Source organism: Hemicordylus capensis, chromosome 6 (assembly GCF_027244095.1).
Source record: "Hemicordylus capensis ecotype Gifberg chromosome 6, rHemCap1.1.pri, whole genome shotgun sequence".
Classification (NCBI taxonomy): domain Eukaryota; kingdom Metazoa; phylum Chordata; class Lepidosauria; order Squamata; family Cordylidae; genus Hemicordylus; species Hemicordylus capensis.
This window is the reverse complement of record NC_069662.1, coordinates 84,770,589-84,793,189: the sequence shown is the minus strand read 5'-3', so window position 1 is coordinate 84,793,189 and position 22,601 is coordinate 84,770,589. Positions and strand designations below refer to the sequence as shown.

Sequence of the window (22,601 nt, the reverse complement as noted above, 5' to 3'; positions counted from 1 at the left end):
TGAATTTTGAAAGCACATTTAGCAAATAGTTTCTCTCTCTCTCTCTCTTTTCTTCTGATAGAGAATAGTTCATGTCTGTATCAATATATGCCAGCCCAGGGCCAACTCCAAAACTAAATGGGATATTTGGCCCAGGGGTCGGGGAGCCAACAAAACAGCAGCTGAAAGTCCCTTGCTGTTGCCTAGCAACTAATACACATCCCTTTGCCTTGGCTCAGCAAAATTGCCAAATCAGATCTCAGCATGGATATCACAAGTCACTGCACACCTAACCATGACAGTGCCTGCAACGAGGCACGAAAGGATGCATCTTGTCAAGAGAAAGGCACACCACCTGCATTCAAGGGTGGAACTTGGGGGGGCAGCCAGGGCACGTGCCCTAGGCGCCACTGAGGAGGGGGCACCACACCAGTTCCTGCCACCCCCACCCCATTGCCCACCGGCCGGGCCCCTCAGCCACTTGCCATCCTGCTTGCCTTATCCTCCGGCTCTGGCCTAGGATCCAAGCAGCCTGCAAACTGCAGAGAGCTCTTCTTCTCTCCCCGCCTCTCAGCTGATTGGCAGGTGGGCGGGGCTTCCAGAGAGGCCTCCGTGTAGGCCTCCCTGAAGCCTGAACTTGGCATTCCCCCGCAAGCCAGGAAGGAGACAGGATGGAAGAGTTCTCTGCAGCAGACTCTCTGCCCAGACCATCCAACACAGCTTTTGCAAGGTAGACTGTGAATTCATTTTTGTGGTTACCCTCCCCCCACCCCAGGTATATAGGGATCTGCTTGCCATAGGGCTTTGATATGGGGGGGAGACTGAGAAGTCTCTGAATATTTAATTTAAAACAGATTGAAAAATTTCTGGCTTTAAATTTCTGGCTTTTTACTATCTAAAAAGGCCTGTTGCTTGTTTCATGGTAGAAAATTACAAAAACTTCTGGAACAAACAATATTATATTCATTCATTCATGTATAAATGCACTTATGTTCAAGTTGTTTTGCAACCCAGAAGGTCTGAGTGAGAACTGTGAAGCATGTGTTGTGCTTTTATTTTATTTTATTTTTCTTGTGTGTGAACTGCTCTCCAATAACTCACAGGACTTCAGGGTACATCTGGCCAACATGTAAATGCAGAACCTCCATTCCAGAGGAGATGTGTGTTAAAGGGCTTTAAAAGCCTCATGTGAAAAATCTCCTGCAATCAAACTTTACTGAATTTGTTCAAGAATTCTGAGAAAACAAACATAGGCTTATCCTGCATGGTTGAAAGTCTCCTTTGCTAATCTGCAGCGAGGAGGCCATTTTAATAATTAGTGTTTCTGGTGTGTTCTAGGCATTAAAAGTAGCACAAATATATACTACTCAATGTATATCACTATATATTGTGAAGTGTCTGTGTGTGTATTCAGTGAAATGTATTTCCAGGCAGCATACTTATTTTGAAATATCAGACTTAAATCCTTGGGGGCCTGGGGTGTGTGGAGGCCCTGGACATTGAGGGGCTGGTGGCCCATTTTAAAATCTCATCTTGGCCCATTCCAACCTTGCTATGCCCCTGGCAGTCACTACACATGGGTTTCTGCACAACACCTGCACAGAAGAAACTTCCATGTAGAAAATGTGTCTCCTGTAAACTGACCTTGAATTTTCCATCCATGACTGGGATATCTGAGATTTAGAATCAATAATAAAAGAACAGCACACTGCTTGTGATGGGAAGGGGCAAATTACAATGATTTCTTAGTCGGGCAGGGGCTTGTTTTGGCCCTGGCAGAACTTGGCTGTCTGCTCCAGTTGAAAATTCCTCTGTGTGGCAAACTAATGTATCCTTCTCCCTCCTGGTGTCAAAGTAAGCACTTGTGTGGTGAGTGCACATATACCCCATCATGAGCCAACAGTCATCATAAGACAAAGGCTGGCAGGAATCATGCACTGGTTTATAGACACACACACACACACACACACACCCCACCACTACCACCTTCTTCTTCCCCTCTTTTGCTAGTAGCTATTTGGGCAGGTGATCCTCTAGTCTAGGACAGAATCATGTTTTTTAAAAAGCATGATATGAGACAGAGAAAATGACACTTGGAATCCTCCCATAACTCCTGACTGTTGTTCTAAGTCTTTTACAGAGATGGCTCATGTTTTCAGGTTTTGATCAACAACCATGCCTAGATGGTACAGTGTTCCTTTTAACAGGGATTTCCAGATATTGTTGACTACAAGTCCCATCATTCCTGTTTGGACAAGGGCGCAATTTCAGTGCTTGCCCTAGGCGCTATTTTCCCTAGATACGCCTCTGGCCTGCAAAGCATGGTTCCAGTCCTGGGCTCTGACTGGGCAAAGAAGGAGGGTGTGATGTCAGGAGGCAATATTAATTGGGCTTTCTTACACCTCAAAAGAAAATATCTACCCATCACTCTGGAAGCTGAGCAATAAAATATGTATGGATGTTTTAGAATGACAGTGAAGTGTGTCTCCAATTATAATCTAGAAAAAATGTGCTTCAAGTTCCCCAAAGTTTGGGAAACACTGAACTATATGCACCAACTTAGTTTTCCCCCTTCTTAATACTGGAGTCTACATGCAACTTGCCACTTAGGACACCTTCAGGACAACAAAAGGCAATACATCATTCGTGTTCCCAATGTAAACTCACCACAAACACTTCAAAATATAGGTTTAAAATCATGACCAGAAGATCTGCAATCTTCTGGTCATGAAATGATAATGGTCTGCAAATGATAATTTGTTTCAAAATACACAGAAGGACTCAGCATGCCTTTATCTGCCACATTATATGTAATTTAAAAAACCATTTTAGCAACTCTGTTTGTGGAATGCAGCCTATCACAATGAACCAAGCAAATTGATTAGCAACCCCCTGATTGAAATTGATTGAACTCTCCTCAAGAACCAGGGCTGCTTTTACAAGCCAGGAGTCTTCCAACACTGTAATGCACTGGCACCTGTGTTGCCATTAAAAAATAATAATTCAAATGTTGAGGCACATTGTGTGTTTATTTCTTTGTGGAATGACATTTTACCTCATGTTCCTATCTTACCGAATCAAAAGAAGATGCAGTTTGCTGGAGGGCATGAGCTAAACCCTGGGCTTATAACTCTTGGAGAACAAAGGCATTTTCCAGCATTTAATGAGCATCTCAAGCTAAAAGGGCTAGAGGTAAGGGGAAGCAAGCAGAAGATTCATGATAGTGGCAGCAGCAGAAAATTAGTACTACTTTAAATAAGGGGCTAATTAGAAAATAAATCTGGATCTTCCTCTCACACCATTTTATTCCTCTTGCAACTCCATTGAATCCATTCAGATTAATAGTGATTTACCTCAGCGTGAAGCAAGCCCAGCATCTAATTATACCAGTCTATAATTGGGAGTCTGGTAGGCCTTTGCATGCTCTGATTTCTATGATTGTGTGTGCAGGCTTATCAACTTGAGTTCACATGAAAACAAGGTGAGATCATGGTAGAATAACAAGGTTTCTCTCTCTGCTTCCATCCCATGGACATTTGCTGCTGGACTGCCTTTTCTGTTATGTAGTACAAAAAATATAATACGGCCTGTTTTCTAGCCAAATTATTTTTTTCAAGGAAATACATTAAAAATATTTCCTGTACCATCTTGTTCCTGTTTGTTCTGAGATGTTATGTTACATTTTCATCAGTTTAGTGAGTGGATATTCATATGAAATGTGGGGATGTGCTCAGATTATTAGACCTGATCTGGCGCAGGGCATATGCGTCCCTAGTTCACCACCGCTGCTGCTTTCTATTCCCACCCCCCGCTGCTGCCGCTTTTTTACCTGCCCACCCTGCGATATTCTTCCCCTGCCTGTCTTCTTCTCCACCTGCCCCCTGCCTGCCCTCTTCTTCCTTCCCCGCCTGCCCCATCTTCTTCTTTTGTGCTGCCCGCCCGCCAGTCACTGCACATTTGCAGAAGCGTGAAATTGGCCTGTCTGCCTCATTTGGAAGAAGGCAGGGCTTAGGAAGGGAGTCCTTCACCCTCCCTCCCTCCTCCTGCTGGAGTCAGTGACTGGCAGCTGCGGCGGTGAGTACTCCAGGACAGGAGACAGGAGGGAGTACAGCAGAGCCTTTTTAACAGCAGTGTGTGGCTATCACCACTCGCCAGCACGCCGCCCACCCCAGCTAGCCCTGTCCCCTGCCCTGCCCTCCCCCAGAGAGCAGCCATTCATTTCCCATTGTTTGGGAAGTGGGAGAGCTCTTGCTGCTGTCCTGCTCCACCACTGCTCAGAGCCAGCTTTAAATGTTTTTTTTTTTTTTAAAAATTAAGGCAAGAAAAAGTGGGAGAAAATGCGTCCTGAATGGGACAAGCATTTCCCCACTGAAAGTCGGGACATCCCACACAGTGCTGGACAGCTGGCAACTCTACTGGGCTCTCTTAGCCCAGTTTTACACGCATGTGTGAATAGCCCCATAGTCTGCTATGTCAAGTATGTTTGTATCATCACTCTTTGGAGAGTGAATAAATACAGTGTACAGCAGGCAGAGAGATGTTGTATGTAAATGTTGGGGCATGGGATGCACAGGCATCCTTTGTGATATTTCTTTATTTAAACATATTTTTATGCCGCCCAAAACCTACGTCTCTGGGCGGTTTACAACAAAATAAAATACTGCATTAAGCATACAAATGTTTCTATCTGCATCTTTGAAATGCTGGTGCTCTGTAGTGGGACAAATAAAAAGTGTACAGTATACACTATGGGAAGTGAAGTCTCTTTCAAACTGTTTCCCCTCTTAAAAATTATTTATCATTATCAGCATTATTTATATACCACTTTTCACAAAGAACAAGTCCTCAAAGTGATTTGGAAAGTGTATAAGAACATAGTTCCCTGTCTCAAAAGGGATTTCCTGTGCCAAAAGGTTTCCATGTCTCAAAAAGTGTTTCTTCACATTCTAAAAAGAAACTCAAGCAGGACTCCAGCAACAGCCACTGGAAAGACACTGTACTTGAGGTTGGAACCCTAAGCCTAACTGGCTCCCCCTTGCTAAACAGAAGCGAATCACCATTTTAAAAGGTGCCTCTTTGCCCAGATAACAGCAGTTTTGTCTGCCTCCAGTCTTACAACTGAATAGCCAGGCCCCTGCCTACAACCTAAATGTGAGGGGAATCTTGTATAATGTATTGTAAAGACATGTTATATAATTAAAAAGTACCCATTGCAAGTTTTATATTTGGAACAAACTCTGCATTTCCATTATGCATTTGGAGATCTTTCTGTATTAACTCCCTGCGCAAATCTTACTAACCCCAAGGTACATATGTAGAATATTTTGAATATTTTGTCTTTAAGTATCAGTTTTCTCCTTGAAGAAACAGATGCAGTTAGAAGTTAATTTGTGTGGTGTTTTTGGTTAATCCATCCATTGATCCAGGGCAGTTTTTGAATGGTGCTTTAGTTACTTTTATTCTAGTCCTGGAGTAGAGGCGAGACTAACAAACAGCCAGCAGCAAGAGCACTGGAGTTAGACTGTACTAGCCTCTCTGTAAATAATATTGATCTTATTAAATTGTTAATATTCCTGATTTAACTCCACTGCCTTGTCCTTGTGTGCCACAACTCTTTCCTCTGGAGTCTACAGCCTGCAAACAAACAAACTGCAGGTAACGTAAATGCAAATACAGCAAGAGTCCATTGCATCATCCATTATTGAAGACTTGGAGCAATCACTGCCTCTTGAGGCCACACAGAATATGTTCAGTTGAGCTGCTCCAAGCCCTACCTCCCAACATCCCCTGCCGATATATCATCTCATGCTCCACACAGGGAAAAAAAATAAAGCAACATCTTGTGTGCTTGCACCACTTTTATGGGTAAGCAGATACTGGAGTGAATCCAGATCGCACACCCTAGAGTGTTATCTCCTCTTTAGCTAGACATGGAAAATATGATAGCTGGTTTCTCAAGCATTTTCAGCCTGTATAATCTTTGTTTTCTACATCATCTTGTTCGTACACAAGATTTTATATTTTTGGGGGAAAGAAAACAAGATATCATATTGCTTGTGCTATTTTTTAAAGGATAAGCAGAATCTAGTATGAATCCAAGATTGTGTGTCAGGACAGCTGGATTTCTCACTGCTCAACATGCCAGCACCAACCACAATATATTGCTGTGAATTTGGAATCGTTAGCTGACTGGCCAGTTATTCTGTACGTTAATCACTATCTGACGGCTCTGTTAATAGCTGCTATCACCTTTGAAGGGAGATGTGGTTATGAAGTTCCTCCTGCCTTGCAGCACAGCCTGATGGGAAGAAGCAGAATTAATACATCACCCCTCCCCTGTAGGTATCGGTTAAAAAAAAGAGAGAGTAGGCAGCTTTTAGCAGAGTCAGACTCAAGAAGGATTTGTGGTGAGAACTTGGGATGAGATGGCTAAGGATAAAGCCACCTTAGGACGTAATGGCTGGCTCTCTGGAAAGTGATGTGACCTCTTGCTACAGTCTAAGGAATGATCTGCTATCTTTCAGCATGATCTGACAGTCAACCTTTATATTTATGTCAACCAACCAACCAAATCCAAATATATCATAAGCCTCTGTGAGCTCCCATCCAAAAGAAAACAAAAGTTCAAGCTGTCTGCAAACTCTTGAAACGTCTCACAGCTCAAAGAAGTGAGCCAACTGAGTCCGTGTCACAAGATAATCTTGTAACTATTTCATCTTGGCTTAAACTCTGGAGCGTGGAGGACACCAGGGCTACCTAAGAAATGCCTTTTGGAGCAGACCAATGATAGTTGAAAGGGGAATTAGACATCTGAATGTCTTGCTAAAATGGGCTCACACTACAATATTTGTGAAATATGGATCCAGAGCAGATGCAAGCAGAAGTTACAAAAATAGACTAAGAAGCAAGCCATCTAACATGAGATGAAGCAGTTCCAAGTCTTAGGTTTCTCTCTATGTAACAAATGTATAAAATAGGTGTGCATTTGGGTGTGCATAAAATAGATTGTGCATTTGGGAGTTTTGTGCGTTTATGTGTTGCATCTGCAGGACCCTGTCAACTGAGAGAAATGTGAGGTAATTCTGTGAGGGAGTCTCTCTCTCTGCCTGACAGAGAAGAGAGGAGGGAGAAGTAGGGGAGATGTAAGAAAAGGATGCTGCAATAATGGGCAGGCTTTCTCAGAAATAATCCCACACAGTGCTTTCCCCCCATCCTCTCTAATAAAACGCTTGGTGTCCGTCCGTAGACGGACACCAAGCGTGTGTTCGTGCCTGGCCTGTTCTGGGCATGCGTGAAGCGCATGCCCAGAACAGAGCAAGGCAGCCGCGAACGCTGGCACCCGGCGGCCATGTTGGGCGGCCAGAAGCGGCCGCCCTGAAGAAGCCGGGTAAGCGGCGGCGGGGGACACTGGCCAAGGCGGCGGCGAAGCCGTCACCTCGGCCAGAGGACGCGGCGCGGCGGAGCCATGGCCGAGGCCTGGCCGCGCCGCCGCATACCCGGCTTCTTTGGGGCGGCCACTTCTGGCCGCCTAACATGGCCGCCGGGTGCCGGCGTTCGTGGCTGCCTTGCTCTGTTCTGGGCATGCGCTTCACGCATGCCCAGAACAGGCCAGGCACGAACGCATGGAAGGGGGAATGGCGGCGGGGGTCCGGAGCGCACAGCTCCACTAGCCCCCGTTATCCAACGGGCTTACAAACACTAGTACTGCTATAACTACCCACCTGCTTTTCCCAATATGTCTCCCCTCCCCCACTTCCCTGAGAGTTCACATTCTGTTACTAACTGCTTCAGAATTACCTCACACCTTCCTTTTCCACCATGTTTCTCATAACTTAATGCAATTCTGCCTGTATATTCTTGTACTTTTACTGCTCTGGGAACTTTTATTGAAGAGTAGTATATAAATCTTCACCATTTTCCTATTCGTACTTTCTGTGGTCGCCAGGAGTCGACACCGACTCGACAGCACAATCTTTCCTTTATTGTATTGTGAGAAGTCTCGCACTAGTACTTCCACAAGAATTCACAGAACGGTGCTAATACTTTTTCTCCTTCCATACATGATTCTTTGGTTCCAAGCCGTTGTTGTTGGCTCCAGGTTGAATTTCTTAATGTTTGAATTTGGAGTTGGAACTGGAAGGAATTCAAAGCTTTTACTTTCATAAGATTTCAGATGCTGGACTCCCAATATCTATCATATTGGGATAGATAGTGGGAGCCAGCGTGGTGTAGTGGTTAGAGTGCTGGACTAGGACCGGGGAGACCCGAGTTCAAATCCCTATTCGGCCATGATACTTGCTGGGTGACTCTGGGCCAGTCACTTCTCTCTCAGCCTAACCTACTTAACAGGGTTGTTGTGAGCAGAAACTTAAGTATGTAGTACTTAAGTATGTAGTACTCTGGGCTCCTTGGAGGAAGAGCAGGATATACAATGTAATAAATAAATAAATAAAATAAAAATAAATATCATATTGCTACTCGATCTGCCAGTGCTGATGTGTTTATGGGTCCAAGCCTCTTGAAGATATTGGTCATCTTTGTTTCATTGCACTGTTTATTCAGCTCTCAAGAGACAACGGTTGTCAGTTGTTATAACTGGTGGGGATAGCAAAGCAGAGATAAATGGCTTGAGACAGTAGAATACTAAGATGTGCAACAATGATAAGTATGCCACCTATAGGGTTGCTCAATTAGCTGTCGTAGAACAAAAGCTGAGAAGGGCATATATAGCAGAACATGTAGCAGGCTGGTATGAAGACTGAGGCTTGGTTCTGACATAATGCCAAACTGGAGGTAAACGAGCCAGGGATTTGAATTTGTGCTCATCCAAAAGCGTGAAGCCACGGTTACGAGACCCAACCACGGCTCCGTTTTTGCTCCCAAACCTGAATTTGAACCCTCAGTTTGAAGTGAGTTTTGCTGCTGAAATCCAAGGTGATAAGGCAGGATTGTGTCATCTGAATTGTGCTGCCTGCCATAACCTGGATTTCACGCGCAAGCTCCTCCCACTACCAGAGAGGCCAGCTGAGAGCAGCCCAGAAATTTGTCAGTTCTAGGTCAGCCACATTTCTCGCTGGCTTCCTCTCGGAGATGATGCCCTGCCCTCTGCCGTCCCCATGCTCCTCCTGCCACTGCTTGGCAACAGGGATGCCATGTCCCTGCAGTTCTTGCATTTAAAGGGATGGAAAGGCATTGAGGAAAGCACTTATTTAAAACATCCTTTTTTATTTAAAGGAAAATAAACACACATGCAAGGAGCCCTTTCATTGACTTAACACCTGATCTCACCCCATTCCTGGGGCTCTGAGAGCTTAACAATGGAGTGTGGTTTCTTTGGCCTTAATGTACACAAAGGAGCAGGAACGGGGGAACCAGACCAAGGAACATGCCCAAGAATCCTAGGGGAAGACATCAATTGCCGGACCACAGAAAGGCCGGGCCTGCTTGTCTGGTACTCCAGGAGCAAATCTTGTTGACTTCCTAGGAGGGAATATGTATGTTAAGGCAGGTAAAGGATCCTGGGGATTGGTTCACTGTAACCAAGGGTGCCACCAGGCTTGCAGACCTGGGCAAAGCAGTGAGAAAGACCCAACACACTCTCCTCACGCCAGCTTGCAGGCTGGGGCATTAGCCTTTTCATGAGAGGGACAGTCCATCAGAGAAAACAGAAACACTAGTGTTTCAGCTCTCTATTTGACTGCAGGCTTTTGGCACCACCAGTTAACAATAGAACACATACTCCACACATTCCCCCTTCTACTCAGCCCTTCCATACTTAAAAGTGGTCAGGGCCTCTTTGGGTGTTCAAGTGGTTCCAGGCTGGGTAGGCAGACAAGGAGAGACTGGGAATGAATCCCACATCCCAGGCTAATCAGTACTGGCTGGGCCTGATGATGTGGTGAATGCAAATCAGAGAACGCAGGGCACTCTGGGATGGGACAGTCATGGATTTGAATGGTCCCTGGCCAGCCAGGTGACTGTGAGCAGCAAAATTGAGCATGTGGGGAGACCAGAGCCTTTTAAGGAGCATTTATATTTTTGTTCCTGGCAGTCACTGGGACCAGGAGGGATGTTGCCAGGGGACCTTTCCCGGGGCTTTGGTGAAACTAAACTGGGCCAGGAGGTAAAAGCCTTCTAGGCTGCATGCATGTCTCTATTGCTGGGCACTCTCATGAGAGAATGGTCAATTCAGAAGCAAGATCCATCTTCATTGCATAAGAGGAATCTCTTATGCAATTTAATCCTCTAGCTGGATGGTTCTTCTCATGAAGCTTGGCTAAGATCAAGCACCCAGGGGAAGGGGCTAGGCCCCGCTTCCCCTACCAACTTATCCAAAAAATAGAGCAATATTACCAAAAACTAAAGGGGCAAATCCTAACTAATCTCACCCTCTTCCTAGCAGTCTCACCCTATCTATCCATCCATAATCACTCATGCACAGGATAGGTATGGGGGTCTAGGCAGAGGCAAAAATAGAGGTCCCTGGAGAAATGGGGAGGGGGGGGGTCAACCATCTTATGGCATATGTGCTGCAGAGTGGGATGGTGTGGGTGTGTCACAAATGGTCATTACTTCTGTAAACATAGGAAAAAAAGTAGAGTGGTTGCTTGTGTAATCTGTCTTTGACAGTGTACCCAATCCTCTCTTCCCAGGGGAGGAAAGAGCGGGACCACATGACCCTTCCTCCCCAACTGTGGAAGGCGCTGGTGTGAGCAGTGTGAGGAAAGAGTTAAAATGTCTTTGCCCTGCCAAGGGTGGGCCAACACTGCCAAAATGGCACAATCACGATGAGCATGCCCCCTCTATCATTGTGGCCAGTGGTTGCAGCTGCACTAGCGTGCTGATGCCTTGCCCGCTGTCTGGCGACATGAGTGGAATTGAGCTTGCCGGGCGGACTAGGAAGAAGAAGGAAGGGTTCCTCTGCACAGAAGCTGGAGGTATCCAAACCCCAGTTGGTCAATCATCTGTGACATGGATCTCAGCTTCACAGATTAACCACAGCTTCATCACACATAGGTTTCACGCTATGTTAGAACGGGGCCTGACTGTTTTTACCAGTGTGTGTATAATGACTATTATTCTTTCGCAAACTCCGATAGGCCTAAGAAGGGCGTTACGCTCCCTTGCCAGCTACTGTGATGAACAATCTTTAGAAATAAACTATACCAAAACTAAGATACTGGTGTTTGAGAAGAGACCAAAGATCCAGAATTGTTCACTAAATTGGCATAGTTTAGAACAAGTCAAGTACTTAAAATACTTTGGTGTAATCTTCCAGGCCTCAGGCAGAAGGTGTGTGCATAGAGAATATATATCACAGAATGCACACAAGACTGCACAAGTTATTCAATCATTCCATCGTTCCAGGGGCACTCGATTTATCCCCTCCGCAATAAAAAGATTTTCTGCCAAAGTACAAGCACAGCTCCTATATGGAGCACAACATGGCTTGTATTCTAATTTTTCCAAGGTGGAATCTGTACAATCAAAATTCCTGAGGAATATTTCCCAAGAACCCCAGTACATGCCTAGTGCTGTCCTCCATCTGGAAGCAGGACTGCTCATAATAGAGGCCAGAGTATGGATTAACATCTTTGAATTCTGGCTTTTTCATCCCAAAGGTTTAGCTCCATCTGGGCTATTAGATACCTACCACTCGAGATGGAAAAGAGAGTTAGAGGAAAGGATGCATTACTAAGTTTTTTCCTGCTCTGCATTGACAATTCTGGGGTATGAAAATGCCAGGGCTAACCTTAGACAAAGAATATATGATATGGAGCGACAAACTGACCAGGGCTCTATTCCTGTTCATGTCCATTTGGGCAACCAAGTTCTGTGTTTTAACCCTGCTAGATATCTAAACCTGATAACAGTGCCAAAGTACCGTAGAGCCTTGACGCAGGCACAATGTAATGCTCTACAGACAGCAGTTGTAGAAGCAAGATATCAAAAAAAATCCCCTATAAAGAATGTACTTGTCACTGTAATTTGGGAGATATCGAAACAACAGCACATGTGCTCCTTTATTGCCAATTTTATCGAGATATATGGCATAAATATATAACCCCCTTTATTATCTGTCATCCAGATTGCACAGATTCTTTTTATCTTGATTATTTCTTAGCCCACCAGAATGATTCAATATCTTATAATATGGCTAAGTTCTGCTTAATAGCCAATAAAATGTGCCAGAAGCTCATTGAGAACCCAATTTAGTTATTCTGTTCTAATGTTTAATCACTATATGCTTTTTAACATTTACATGAAACCACTGTGTGAGGTCATCAGGAGATTTGGTGCAGGGTGTTATCAGTATGCTGATGACACCCAAATCTATTTCTCCTTATCATCAATCAATCAATCATCCTCAGGAAGTGGCATTCACTCCCTAAATGCCTGCCTATGGGCAGTAATGGGCTGGATGAGGGATAACAAATTGAAGCTGAATCCAAGCAAGACAGAGGTGCTCATTGTGGGAGATTGGAATTTGAGGGATGGGATAGATCTTCCTGTTCTAGATGGGGTTAAACTCCCCAAGAAGGAACATGTATGCAATTTGGGGGTGCTCTTAGATCCAGACCTCACACTGGTATCTCAGGTGGAGGCTATGGCTAGGAGCACCTTTTAGCAGCTTCAGCTGACTCAACAGCTGCATCTAATTCTTTGATGAGAACCATCTCAAAACAGTGGTGCAACAGCTGGTAGCTTCTAGGCTTGACTATTGCAATGCCCTTTACATAGGGGTGCCTTTGTACGCAGTTTGGAAACTTCAGTTAGTTCAAACTGCGGCAGCCAGATTGGTCTCCAGGGTAACCTGGAGAGACCATATTATTCCTGTACTTACACAGCTGCACTGGCTGCCGAGATGTTTCTGGGCAAAATACAAAGTCTTGGTTATTAGCTTTAAAGCCCTGAATGGCTTAGATCTAGGTTACATTAGAGAATGCCTTCTTCTGTATTATCCTCACTGCATGTTGAGGTCATCTGTAGAGGTCCATCTCCAGCTGCCACTGATGTGTCTGGTGGTGACTCAGGATCTGGCTTTTTCTGTAGCTGCTCCTGGGTTGTGGAATGCACTCCCTGCAGAAATTTGTGGTTTAGAAACATTACTGACCTTTAAGAGAACCTTTAACACTTTTTTGGGGGGGGTGTCTTTCCTTCCAGGGTTTTTTAATTGTTTTAACTGTTTTAAACTGTGTTAGAATTGTTTAGATTTTATAATGGCTTTAAATTTGATTTTTAAATGATTATATTTTGCTTTTGGTTTTCTAAACTGCCCAGAGCTGTTCGATGGGGCAGAACAGAAATAAATAAATAAAGCCTCTAAATACCAGTTGTAGGAGGACATACCATCACCTCTTATCTGTGGGCTTCTCAGAGGCATCTGGTGGGCCACAGGACACTGGACTAGGGCAGGCTTTGGTCCTGATCCAGCAGGGCTGTTATGTTTGCTGCATCTTTTCCACTGCAGGTAGGAATGCATCCCCTTCTTGATCAGGAGAAAAGATAATGGAGTTCACTGTATCTTTCCCCTTGCAGGTAGGAATGCATCCTCTTCTTGGTCGGAATTTTCCTGGATGTCCTTATTTTATTTTCCATTGTAGAAATAGTGTTTTGATATTTGCTTTACTGGAATTATACTTAATATTTAGTTGATCTCTCTCTCTCTTCCTTTTTATGTTTAACTTTCAAGTTCAGTATTTTGATGTGTTTTTTTATGCTTGACTGTACATTTGCGGGATAGTTTTGTCCTACCAGAGATTTATGCCCAGTGGGACCTTGTTTAAAAAACACACGTGCAGCTCCCCCAGTGACTTTTTAGAGAAGTCTCTGTTGAACTTCTGCCTGAATGTATCCCTCTCCAGCCCAATGTCCAACTGAAAGACCAAGGTAAAGTGTGGCTTCATGGAAGCTCATTTATAAAGCCAGTGTAATATGGGAGACTATACAATTTATTTATGGCTTATATGGTACAGAATTTAAGAATTTAACTTGGAATTTCCATGTTTAGAGCATGAGCGAAAATGTAAAACCATCCAAAGATTTTTGGATAACTGAGCTTGTTTATGCCACAGGGCTTAGGAATTTCTCTGCATAATGACATTAAATTTAGGAGAGTTCAAGAATGCCAATTCATTTTACAGATTAGATGGTATCTTTTCCTGATAATTTTAAGCAAACACCATACAGTAAAAATGCCAGCTAAGGTTGCCATTTCCCCCAGATTTCTGGGTATTTACTGGATTTTAAGCAAGTTCCTCAGCATCCGGTTAGCCCATTAGCTTGCCTGGATACCCAGATTTCACTTTAAGAAAGAAAGATAAGCTCCAGCCCTTGTAGAAGCAGAGTTAAGAGGCAAAACCAGCTGTGACTATTCTGTTCAACTGCTGGACTTAGAGAAAGGCAAGTGAAGCACAGGAGGCCTGCTGGAAGAGCATTACACAAAAAGTAATCCCCTTGAGGAATGTTGCCTTTGTTTTTTGCCAGCAGGGGATCTCTATAGGGCAGCTGAGAGGATAGCTTGATTTTGATGTAAATCACTGCCGACCTGTTTATTGTTATATTTAAGGGTTTTGGCTTTAAAGTGCAATCCATTCTATGCATGCCTACTTAGAAGTAAGTACAGTTGGTTTCAATCAGGTTTTCTCCTACGTAAGTGTGTGTATATAAATTTGCAGCCCTAACTGAAAAGCTTGGTGTATTTTTTGTTCTATTGCCGCTATTAACATCTCAAACTTAGGGTAGTATTTATTTATGTTCTGTAGACATTGTTTTGTGTTTGTGTGTTTTTTAAACTTTGCTTTAAGTCACCCTGCATTCTCCCTGCCCCCTGTTCTTTCCCACCCTATACTAGTATTCTAAATCAAAAGGAGTCATTTTGGTGTTACATTTTATGTACTAATCTCAGGATGTAAATGGTGACCGTGACAATGCTTAAGCATAGAAGACTTAAGGCCTAGCACCAGTTTTGTAGGATCAATTGTAGAACTTAGTGGTTTTAAAAATGCACTCAGCATTACTCCTCAGCATGAGCTTTGATTTGGTATCTTCACCAATCTTATTTGGTTTCTTCACCTTCTCCAATAAATAACATATTTAAATTAGCATATTTAAATCAAAAAATAGCATATTTATTCACTAATAAACAACATATTCAGGTACTGGAAAATGAGTGGGGTGGTAGTCTGCAGTTGGTGAGAAATCCATGATAGCACTGATTAAGTGCCATCAAGTCGGTGTCAACTCTTGGCAACCATATAGATAGATTCTCTCCAGGATGATCTGTCTTCAACTTGGCCTTTAAGGTCTCTCAGTGGTGCATTCATTGCTGTCATAATCGAGTCCATCCACCTTGCTGCTGGTCATACTCTTCTTTTCCTTCCTTCAACTTTCCCCAGCATTATAGACTTCTCAAGGGAGCTGGGTCTTCGCATAATGTGTCTGAAATATGATAGTTTGAGCCTGATCATTTGTGCCTCGAGTGAAAATTCTGTATTGATTTGTTCTATGATCCATTTGTTTGTTTTCCTGGCTGTCCAGGGTATCCTCAAAAGTCTTCTCCAGCACCAAAGTTCAAAAGCATCAATGCTTTTTCTATATTGTTTCTTCAAAGTCCAGCTTTTGCATCCATAGAGTATCATGGGGAAAACCACAGCCTGAATGATTCTAATCTTTGTAAGTGTAGACTAGGGATGTGCACGGAACCACGGAGGCGTGATCCGGCACTGGGGGAAGAGTGGCTTAAAGGGCGGGGGGTAGTACTTACCCCCCCGCCGCTCTTCCCCCTCCGGCACTGGACTTTTCTAAAACGTTTTTGGGGCGGCAGAGTTCTTCCCTGCTGACCCTACCCCCGCCGTTGTCTCCTGATTTTACAAGTAGTAAAAGCTGGCGTCACGCATGCACTGCATACGTCACAAAGACATTGTCCTAGTCCAACACTCTAACCACTATGCTACACTGGCTCTTCTAATTCTTTTCCTATGTAAACCTCTTTGAGACCTATTTTTAACAAATGGAAAATAATATATATACATTCTAAAGAAATAAAAATAATAGTTTTACTGGTAGAGTGTTTGGCTATGATTATTAACCACAAATTATCACATTAAAATGCAATATTCATACATGGATAGGCTTCTTCATATTTAAAATGCTTCATATTTAGAAATGCTAAATTGCATATGTAGATTTGATTTAGTAGAAAACTAATATGCAAAATAAAAAGCATTTTGGAAAGTTATATTGAATCTCAAAGGGATTCCTAACCCAGTTTAACTTTTAGAATTACTTACCAGACTGTTGTGTTGCCACAAGGGCATCAGGGATTTAGACTGCATACACAGTAGAGAATCATGTTCTCGTTGAGTTAGCCGTTTATAGCCGTTTAATCTTTAGAAGAATCCCTTAGCCATAGATTAATCAAGTATACCTGTATACCCTCTGTGTGAGAAGAAATCACCTAGTCAAACCTTATCAGTCAAGAATCAAGGTTCCAGGGACTGATTGCCAGAGTCTGCTCTCAGCCAACCAATCCTGTGTAAGCAGCCCTGCCTCTCTCTGGTACTAGGAATATCCCAATTTAGCTAATAAAACCACCATCCTTTCACCTAATGGATCAAGAACCAACACTTTCCATCTGCAATAATGTATCTCCTGTGATTTCATCTCCATTTGAACCACCAACTGTCTGCATTCTCCTGCCTCCTTACATGTAAGTTATATGCATGCTTTGGGCGAAAGACATTCGTTTAAAACTAGTTGGGACTCCTGACTGTTCATGTTGACCCTTGATGAAATCGCTAACATGCTCATGACAGCTGTCTCCAGAATTTGCCTGCTGCTGGCTCTGGCCTAGTCCTGTGTGTTCTTCATTGGAAGGCTCAGAAGCCAGTGGCTGCCCCTGATTAACTGTCTATTGGGCCTGTGTGAGGCTTCCACCAATGCTGAATACTCTGTACAGTCCTCCTGGTATCATGCAGAGATGACCACTCCCACTACGCTTTGCCCAGCACTGGAGTCATTTAAGGGAAATGGAGCCTTCTTGAGCCCCTGCACCATTACTGAAAGTGTGCAAGGAATGCTGGATAGCGTTCCATTTCTTTTGAAGGGCCTTGTCAACACTGAGAAAAGTATATTAATGAGCAAAGGTCAGCACAGTGTGAATAATATATTTATATAATTTATTATAAAAATAATATTGTATTATAATATAAATAATTTATATTAGATAATAATAAAATGGCTCATACTGAAGGGGTCCCCCCCCAAATGGCCCCCACTTGAAAATAGTGAAGATCACCAGCCTAGTCTATACAGATCACATGATAAAACTGTTCCTGGGCTGTATTACTTGAGATTGTAGGTGGACAGTCACATTTCACATGTCCCTCTCCAAAAATATCTCTACACTTAGAAAGCTAGTGTCTCAAGTTGACTTCTCCTAAATACTTCATGTTCTATGTACATGGAGTTTTGTTTTTCAAATGGGGGGGGGGGTGTTAATCAGTATTATTTCCTACCTGCTGGCTGAAGTGGAACAGTCCAAGAATAGTTTTACCATGTCGCCTGCTGTTTGTGACAACCATCTGAGAAAGTCCAGCAGAGGGCATACACAGTAGTTCCAAGTATTCAAATCAGGATGGAGATCAACCACCAAAAAGAGCAATTGTTTTGGTGGTTTCCACATGGTGAGTGTAATTTGGAGACTGGCTCTGAGATGTGTATTTATTACGCTTTGTTTATTTTTAAAAATATATCTTACCCTATAGCAATATATTTTCTAGGTGGCAATAAGAATAATTAAAATATATCAAAACAACAAATCAAACATATCAAAACAGAGGCAGGCATTTACAAAAATCATGAGAACAACTAAATAAAATCCTTTCAGATGGCACTTCATAAAGAGGTGGAGAAAATGAAATGGTCTTTGTGCTGAAGAGACCAAAGAGATATCAGAGGCGCCAGAAGAGCTTCTCAGGGGAAGAGTATTCTAGATACGGCGAGGTGCCATCGCCTAGAAGGCCCTTGCCCCTTCTGAACTCGGAGAGCAGAGAGGCACCAAGGGAAGGACATCCACTGATAACCTTAGTACACAGGCAGATCTGTGTGGGCAAAAGTGGCCCTCCAGGCACTCCGTTCCTAAGCCATAAGAGCTATAAAGGTAAAAGACCAGGACTTTAAATTGTGCTTGGAAGCAGGCCAGTGTAGTTGTTTCAAAGGTGGCACAATCTCTTCTCTTGACCCACCCAGCCCCAGCTAGAAACCGAACAGCTGTAGTTTGGGCCAGTTACAGCTTCACACCCGTTTATAATTAAACACGCACTGCACGGCTGGAAGCAATTAAAAAAACAACAACACGCTCCCTTAAAGCCACTCTTTCAGCGAACGCGACAGAGAGCAGAAAGCGGCTGTTCTAAGGAGCAATTAATCCGTATTAGGGGCTCCACCGCAGGAACGGCCCTACTAACCACAACAACCCTCCCGCACTTGCCCGCCCCTCTCGCCTTCTTGCGTCGTCCTCCTCCTGCTGCTGCTGTGCCTCCCCCGCTGCGCGTCGTGCGCTTTTCCCCCTGCCCATGTTTGGAGCTTTCCCCGGACTGGAGGAGAGGCGCGGGGCAAAGCCTGCGAGGCGGTCCCGGGGGCGGGTCCTTCCAGTCTCAAGCCCTGCCCTGCGATTTCAACGGCTTCGCTCCGGCCTCTCTTTGTGCTTCTTCCAGGCGATCGCCTCTAGAATAATCCCGCCCGCCCCTGCTGGGCGTTGGGAAATTCCCCCTGGAGCAGCAGCAGCAGCAATCTTCGGGAGGGAAGGGAAGAGAGATCAAGCCCCGAGGGTGCGCTTCAAGCAGTTGCTGCTAACCCGGAGGTACCTTCTAGCTGTTGTGGAACTCCTCAACTCTGATCTGATTCCCTTCGTCTATTCCTGGAAAGTGAGCGGATCTGATCTGAATGTGATCATTTCAAAAACCCGTTTCGTCCGCCCCTGTTTGGAAGGAGGGGAGAATATCCTTGAATCTCTTTGTTTTGAGTCCGACCGTACCGCCAATCTTTTCTCCGCCACCCCGCCCGGCCATCAAAGGATTTGTTAACCCCCTCCCCACTTCTCATTAGACTATCACCCTTTGCATCTTCACCATCACATTCGCTCCTTGAACCGTCTCTTCTTTTCTGCGCCCTCAAAGAGGCAGGAAGGATGTTTCCGGAGATGACTCTGGTACTGACACCTTTCTAAGTGCATCTGAGAAAGCAGGGGGGGGGGGGAACCATCTCAAGAAAGGAAGAAATGAACCATTTCCAGCAGGGGATATTATTGCTTCTCTTCCTATTCCTCGAGGTAAGCCCCAACAAGCATTTTGATCTTTTAAAAATCAATTTTATTGTTATTTATACCCATAGAACTGTTTATTCACTTGAAGGTCTTCAACCATCCACAACTGTTTATTCCCATGTCATATTAAGGTCTCTTTGAGGTCTAAGGGTTTGGGGGTACTCCCTGACAGTTCCAGGCCACTGGGGTGATAAGCCTGTGTTTGGGCTGCATGCACCATGTGAGTTAACGAGAAATCACATAACTGCATGCTCCTATACCAATATTATTAAATAAACCTACACATAAAAAGCTACATGCCAGGGAGTTCTAGTCCAGCCTTCTGCCTTCTGTGTTGATTTTCGGTCTGCATGGTATTTTTTTTTTTTTTAATGGAGAAGTGTTCAGTCATGTGAGCTCCCACCTGTGGTCTGAAGCCCAAGCACAGGTTTACCACCAGAGTAAGAGCCATACAACACATTTTCTGTAACTTTCCACCAACTTTTATTTTCTTTATAATGAAAAGCAGAGGCTGGACTTTTGAGGTGGGGATGGGGGAGAGGGGGCTGTTTAACACTTTCTCTACTGAAAATGCCATCTTCTCAGTTGTATTTTCCTCTTTAGGAAAACGGATATCTCTCCCTATATTCCCTCCCCCCACCCCAAGGAAAAAAGCAACTTGGGAAGGTTTTTTTTTTTTTAGCAAAACAGCACCCCAAGGGGAAAAGATTAAGCAGCCGCTGTCCCTGCTAGTTCTTTGCTCATGATTCCAGCTTCCTGTGGCTGCATTTAAATGTGTGTGTGGGTTACACGCAACTGTGTATAACGTGAGTGAGTTTGGCCCTGAGAAGAACTAGGCCTGTGTCATGGCTCTGAAGCCATAAATTCATATATATGCTTGCTAATTCTTAACCTTTTAATAATAACTGATGTTCACTTCCAGAAGATCACATTGTGGTCTGATACTTCAGGCTCAATAGACTTTTAAGTGCATTTTCATTTTTGAATCTATGTGGAACTTGTTTTACATTTTGTTTGCTATCTGGGTTTTTTTTTTTTTTTTTGCTCTGCTCTTGTTTTCCTTCTCCTGCCACCCTGGGCCATCATGTTATTTACAGAGAAAGATCTGTAAACACTACCATATTGTATGTTGTAGATTAATATAAAGAAGATTTTGAGTCCTCCAAAATCCAAGGAAGAACCCACAGGGCAACGTTACATACAAATAATTTCTACAGTACTTTTCACTTAAAATATGGCATTGTTTTAATCTTTTGACTGTAGGCTATCCTGGTTATTTTATGCTGAGATTTTATTTAGAAATAAAATGTCTAGTTTCTAGTTCTTACTTTGTTGTCCTCACAATAATCTTGCTGGGAGGGTGGGCCTCTCAGGGTGAAACCCGGAAAAATCAAAATAAAAGGACTGTTACTGAGGACTGGGTGGGAACTATACACACAGCCACCTGCTGAAGAAGAGAAAGCTTTTTCTTTAGTTTGTTCTGTTCCAAGAGCTGGCTGAGAAGCTGCTGGGAAAATGGGAGGCTACAGCTGGGAGGCTGTTGACCGCAGGAAAATCCTTACCTGAGAGTAATAAGATACAGATCAGTTCAGTTAGATGTGTGAGGGAAGTCATTTTCCTTTACTGTATTGCTTGAAACTGATTTGCCAGGTTAATGAAAACTATCTCACACCATCTGCTTTATGAAGAGAAAATTGTTCTTATTGCATACTCTTGTTTTTCTTTTAATCTAATAACAAACCCTTGTTGGTCAAGTGTGCCTGTGCTACACTTCATTTTGGTTCTTCCCTGATCACACGCCTTTGAGGGCCTAGGACTACTCAGCCCTCCTAGGGATGGTTTTGCCGCATTAACCTCCCCTAGGAATCTTATATGGAGAGTGGTTTGTCCCACATTAAAATAAAGTGGATCGTGGCAGCCTATTGTGAATCACTTGCGGTCAAGGATTCACCCTAGTGAATGTCAGCTCCTTGGGCAGGAGCGATGACATGGTGGTAGTGCAGTGGGATTAGGGTTTGGAAGAAAACTAGAAGAACACTAAAGCAACCCTGAGTAAATGGGAGGGAGTGATGGTATTTTTTTCTTACAGTTTTTTTTTAAAGAAGTGAAATGTATCTTTTCTTATACATAACGGGGGAAAAAGAGAGAAGGTGTATATACACACACACACACACACACACACACACTCTGACCCTGTGCAGGACATCTGTGCCTTAGTTCTCCATCTCTCACCCCTTCCCGGACAATCCGGCTCCCTGCCCTGCCTCCTTAAGCCAGCCCGTGCCATCCGGCATGGTGAAACCTTTCCCATTCTCTCTCCCTCCCACAGCTCTCTCTCTTTCTCGCTCCTCCCCAACTCTCTCTCTCTCTCTCCCTCCCTCACTCCCAGGGAGAGTGGCATCGTGGCACCTAGGTCTGCTCCTATTGCCGGCCTCCATCATGTTGCCATGCCAAGTCTCCTCGTGAGGAGGATGGCCAATTTGGGCAGGAGAACGCACCGAGGGCTGGCCTCCATCGCCCTGCTGAGTCTCCTCATGAGGAGAACAGCTAAGCCAGGGCTTCCCTTCTAGCCTGCATGGATGGCCCTTGGTGTGCTTTTACGCCCCGACCACAGGATGTATGACATACATCCTAAGGCTTTTAAATATATAGATTTGTTTGCAACCAGATCAAAGCAAGTATAGATTTGTTTTATTTTGAGCTCTTGGAAAATGATGGACAGGCAGGTTAGTGCTAGGAATAAGGGCAAGCATGTATGCTTCTCAGTGGAGGAAAGAATGTAAAGAGCGCCAGCCCTACAGAGGAGGGCACGGAAGCCAAAATGCAAGCTTCAGGAGGAAAAGAGAAGGGACTCCTCCACAGACACTTGGAGACCCAGGTACTGGTCTAGGGCCAGATGTGAGCACACAGGCAATTACCCAGAGTCCAGAATATTGGAAGTTCCAAGTGGAACTCAAGAGAATGAAAAGAAAGAACGAGACTAGTGGTGAAGCAGAGGAAAGCTGAGTTAGCCCACAAAGCTGAGATGGTGCAGATTAACAGAGGGATCGTTCCCCAGCCAACTGCCCCAGCAGCCCTAGTGGGTAAAAAAGATGTTCCCTAAATATAAGGAGAGGAAGAGGCTGATTCATATCTCGCCAATTTTGAAAGAACATGTATCAATTACAAAACACCGTAGGCACAGTACTTGTATTACCCGAGACCATGTCTCAGTGGAAGACTGTTGGCCATGTCTGCAGGGTTGAAGGTGGAAGAAATGGATGACTATTGGCTTTTCCAGCAGAGAGTCAAGTTC

At 44.0% G+C, this 22,601-nt stretch overlaps 1 protein-coding gene and 1 long non-coding RNA gene across 3 annotated transcripts in view; one reads left to right on the top strand and one right to left on the bottom strand.

Annotated features, from left to right (window-relative positions):
- The first annotated feature begins 638 nt into the window (after nt 1-638).
- Nucleotides 639-22,601, top strand: part of VOPP1 (VOPP1 WW domain binding protein) — a 100,268-nt gene continuing 78,305 nt past the window's right edge. Inside the window, exons 1-2 of one of the 2 annotated variants that reach the window (XM_053263728.1) lie at nt 639-709; nt 13,451-13,518. In XM_053263728.1, coding sequence (XP_053119703.1) covers nt 13,489-13,518 — 30 coding nt within the window. In that variant the 5' untranslated portion in view covers nt 639-709; nt 13,451-13,488. Of the gene's footprint in view, nt 710-13,450; nt 13,519-19,100; nt 19,313-22,601 lie in introns of those variants that run through there. The other variant, XM_053263726.1, reaches the window with a different exon arrangement.
- On the bottom strand, nt 15,089-18,948 carry LOC128330611 (uncharacterized). Its single transcript, XR_008310177.1, has 3 exons — nt 18,849-18,948; nt 16,272-16,419; nt 15,089-15,420 (listed from the first exon to the last, which is right to left on the bottom strand). It is a non-coding gene; the product is annotated as an uncharacterized LOC128330611 (long non-coding RNA).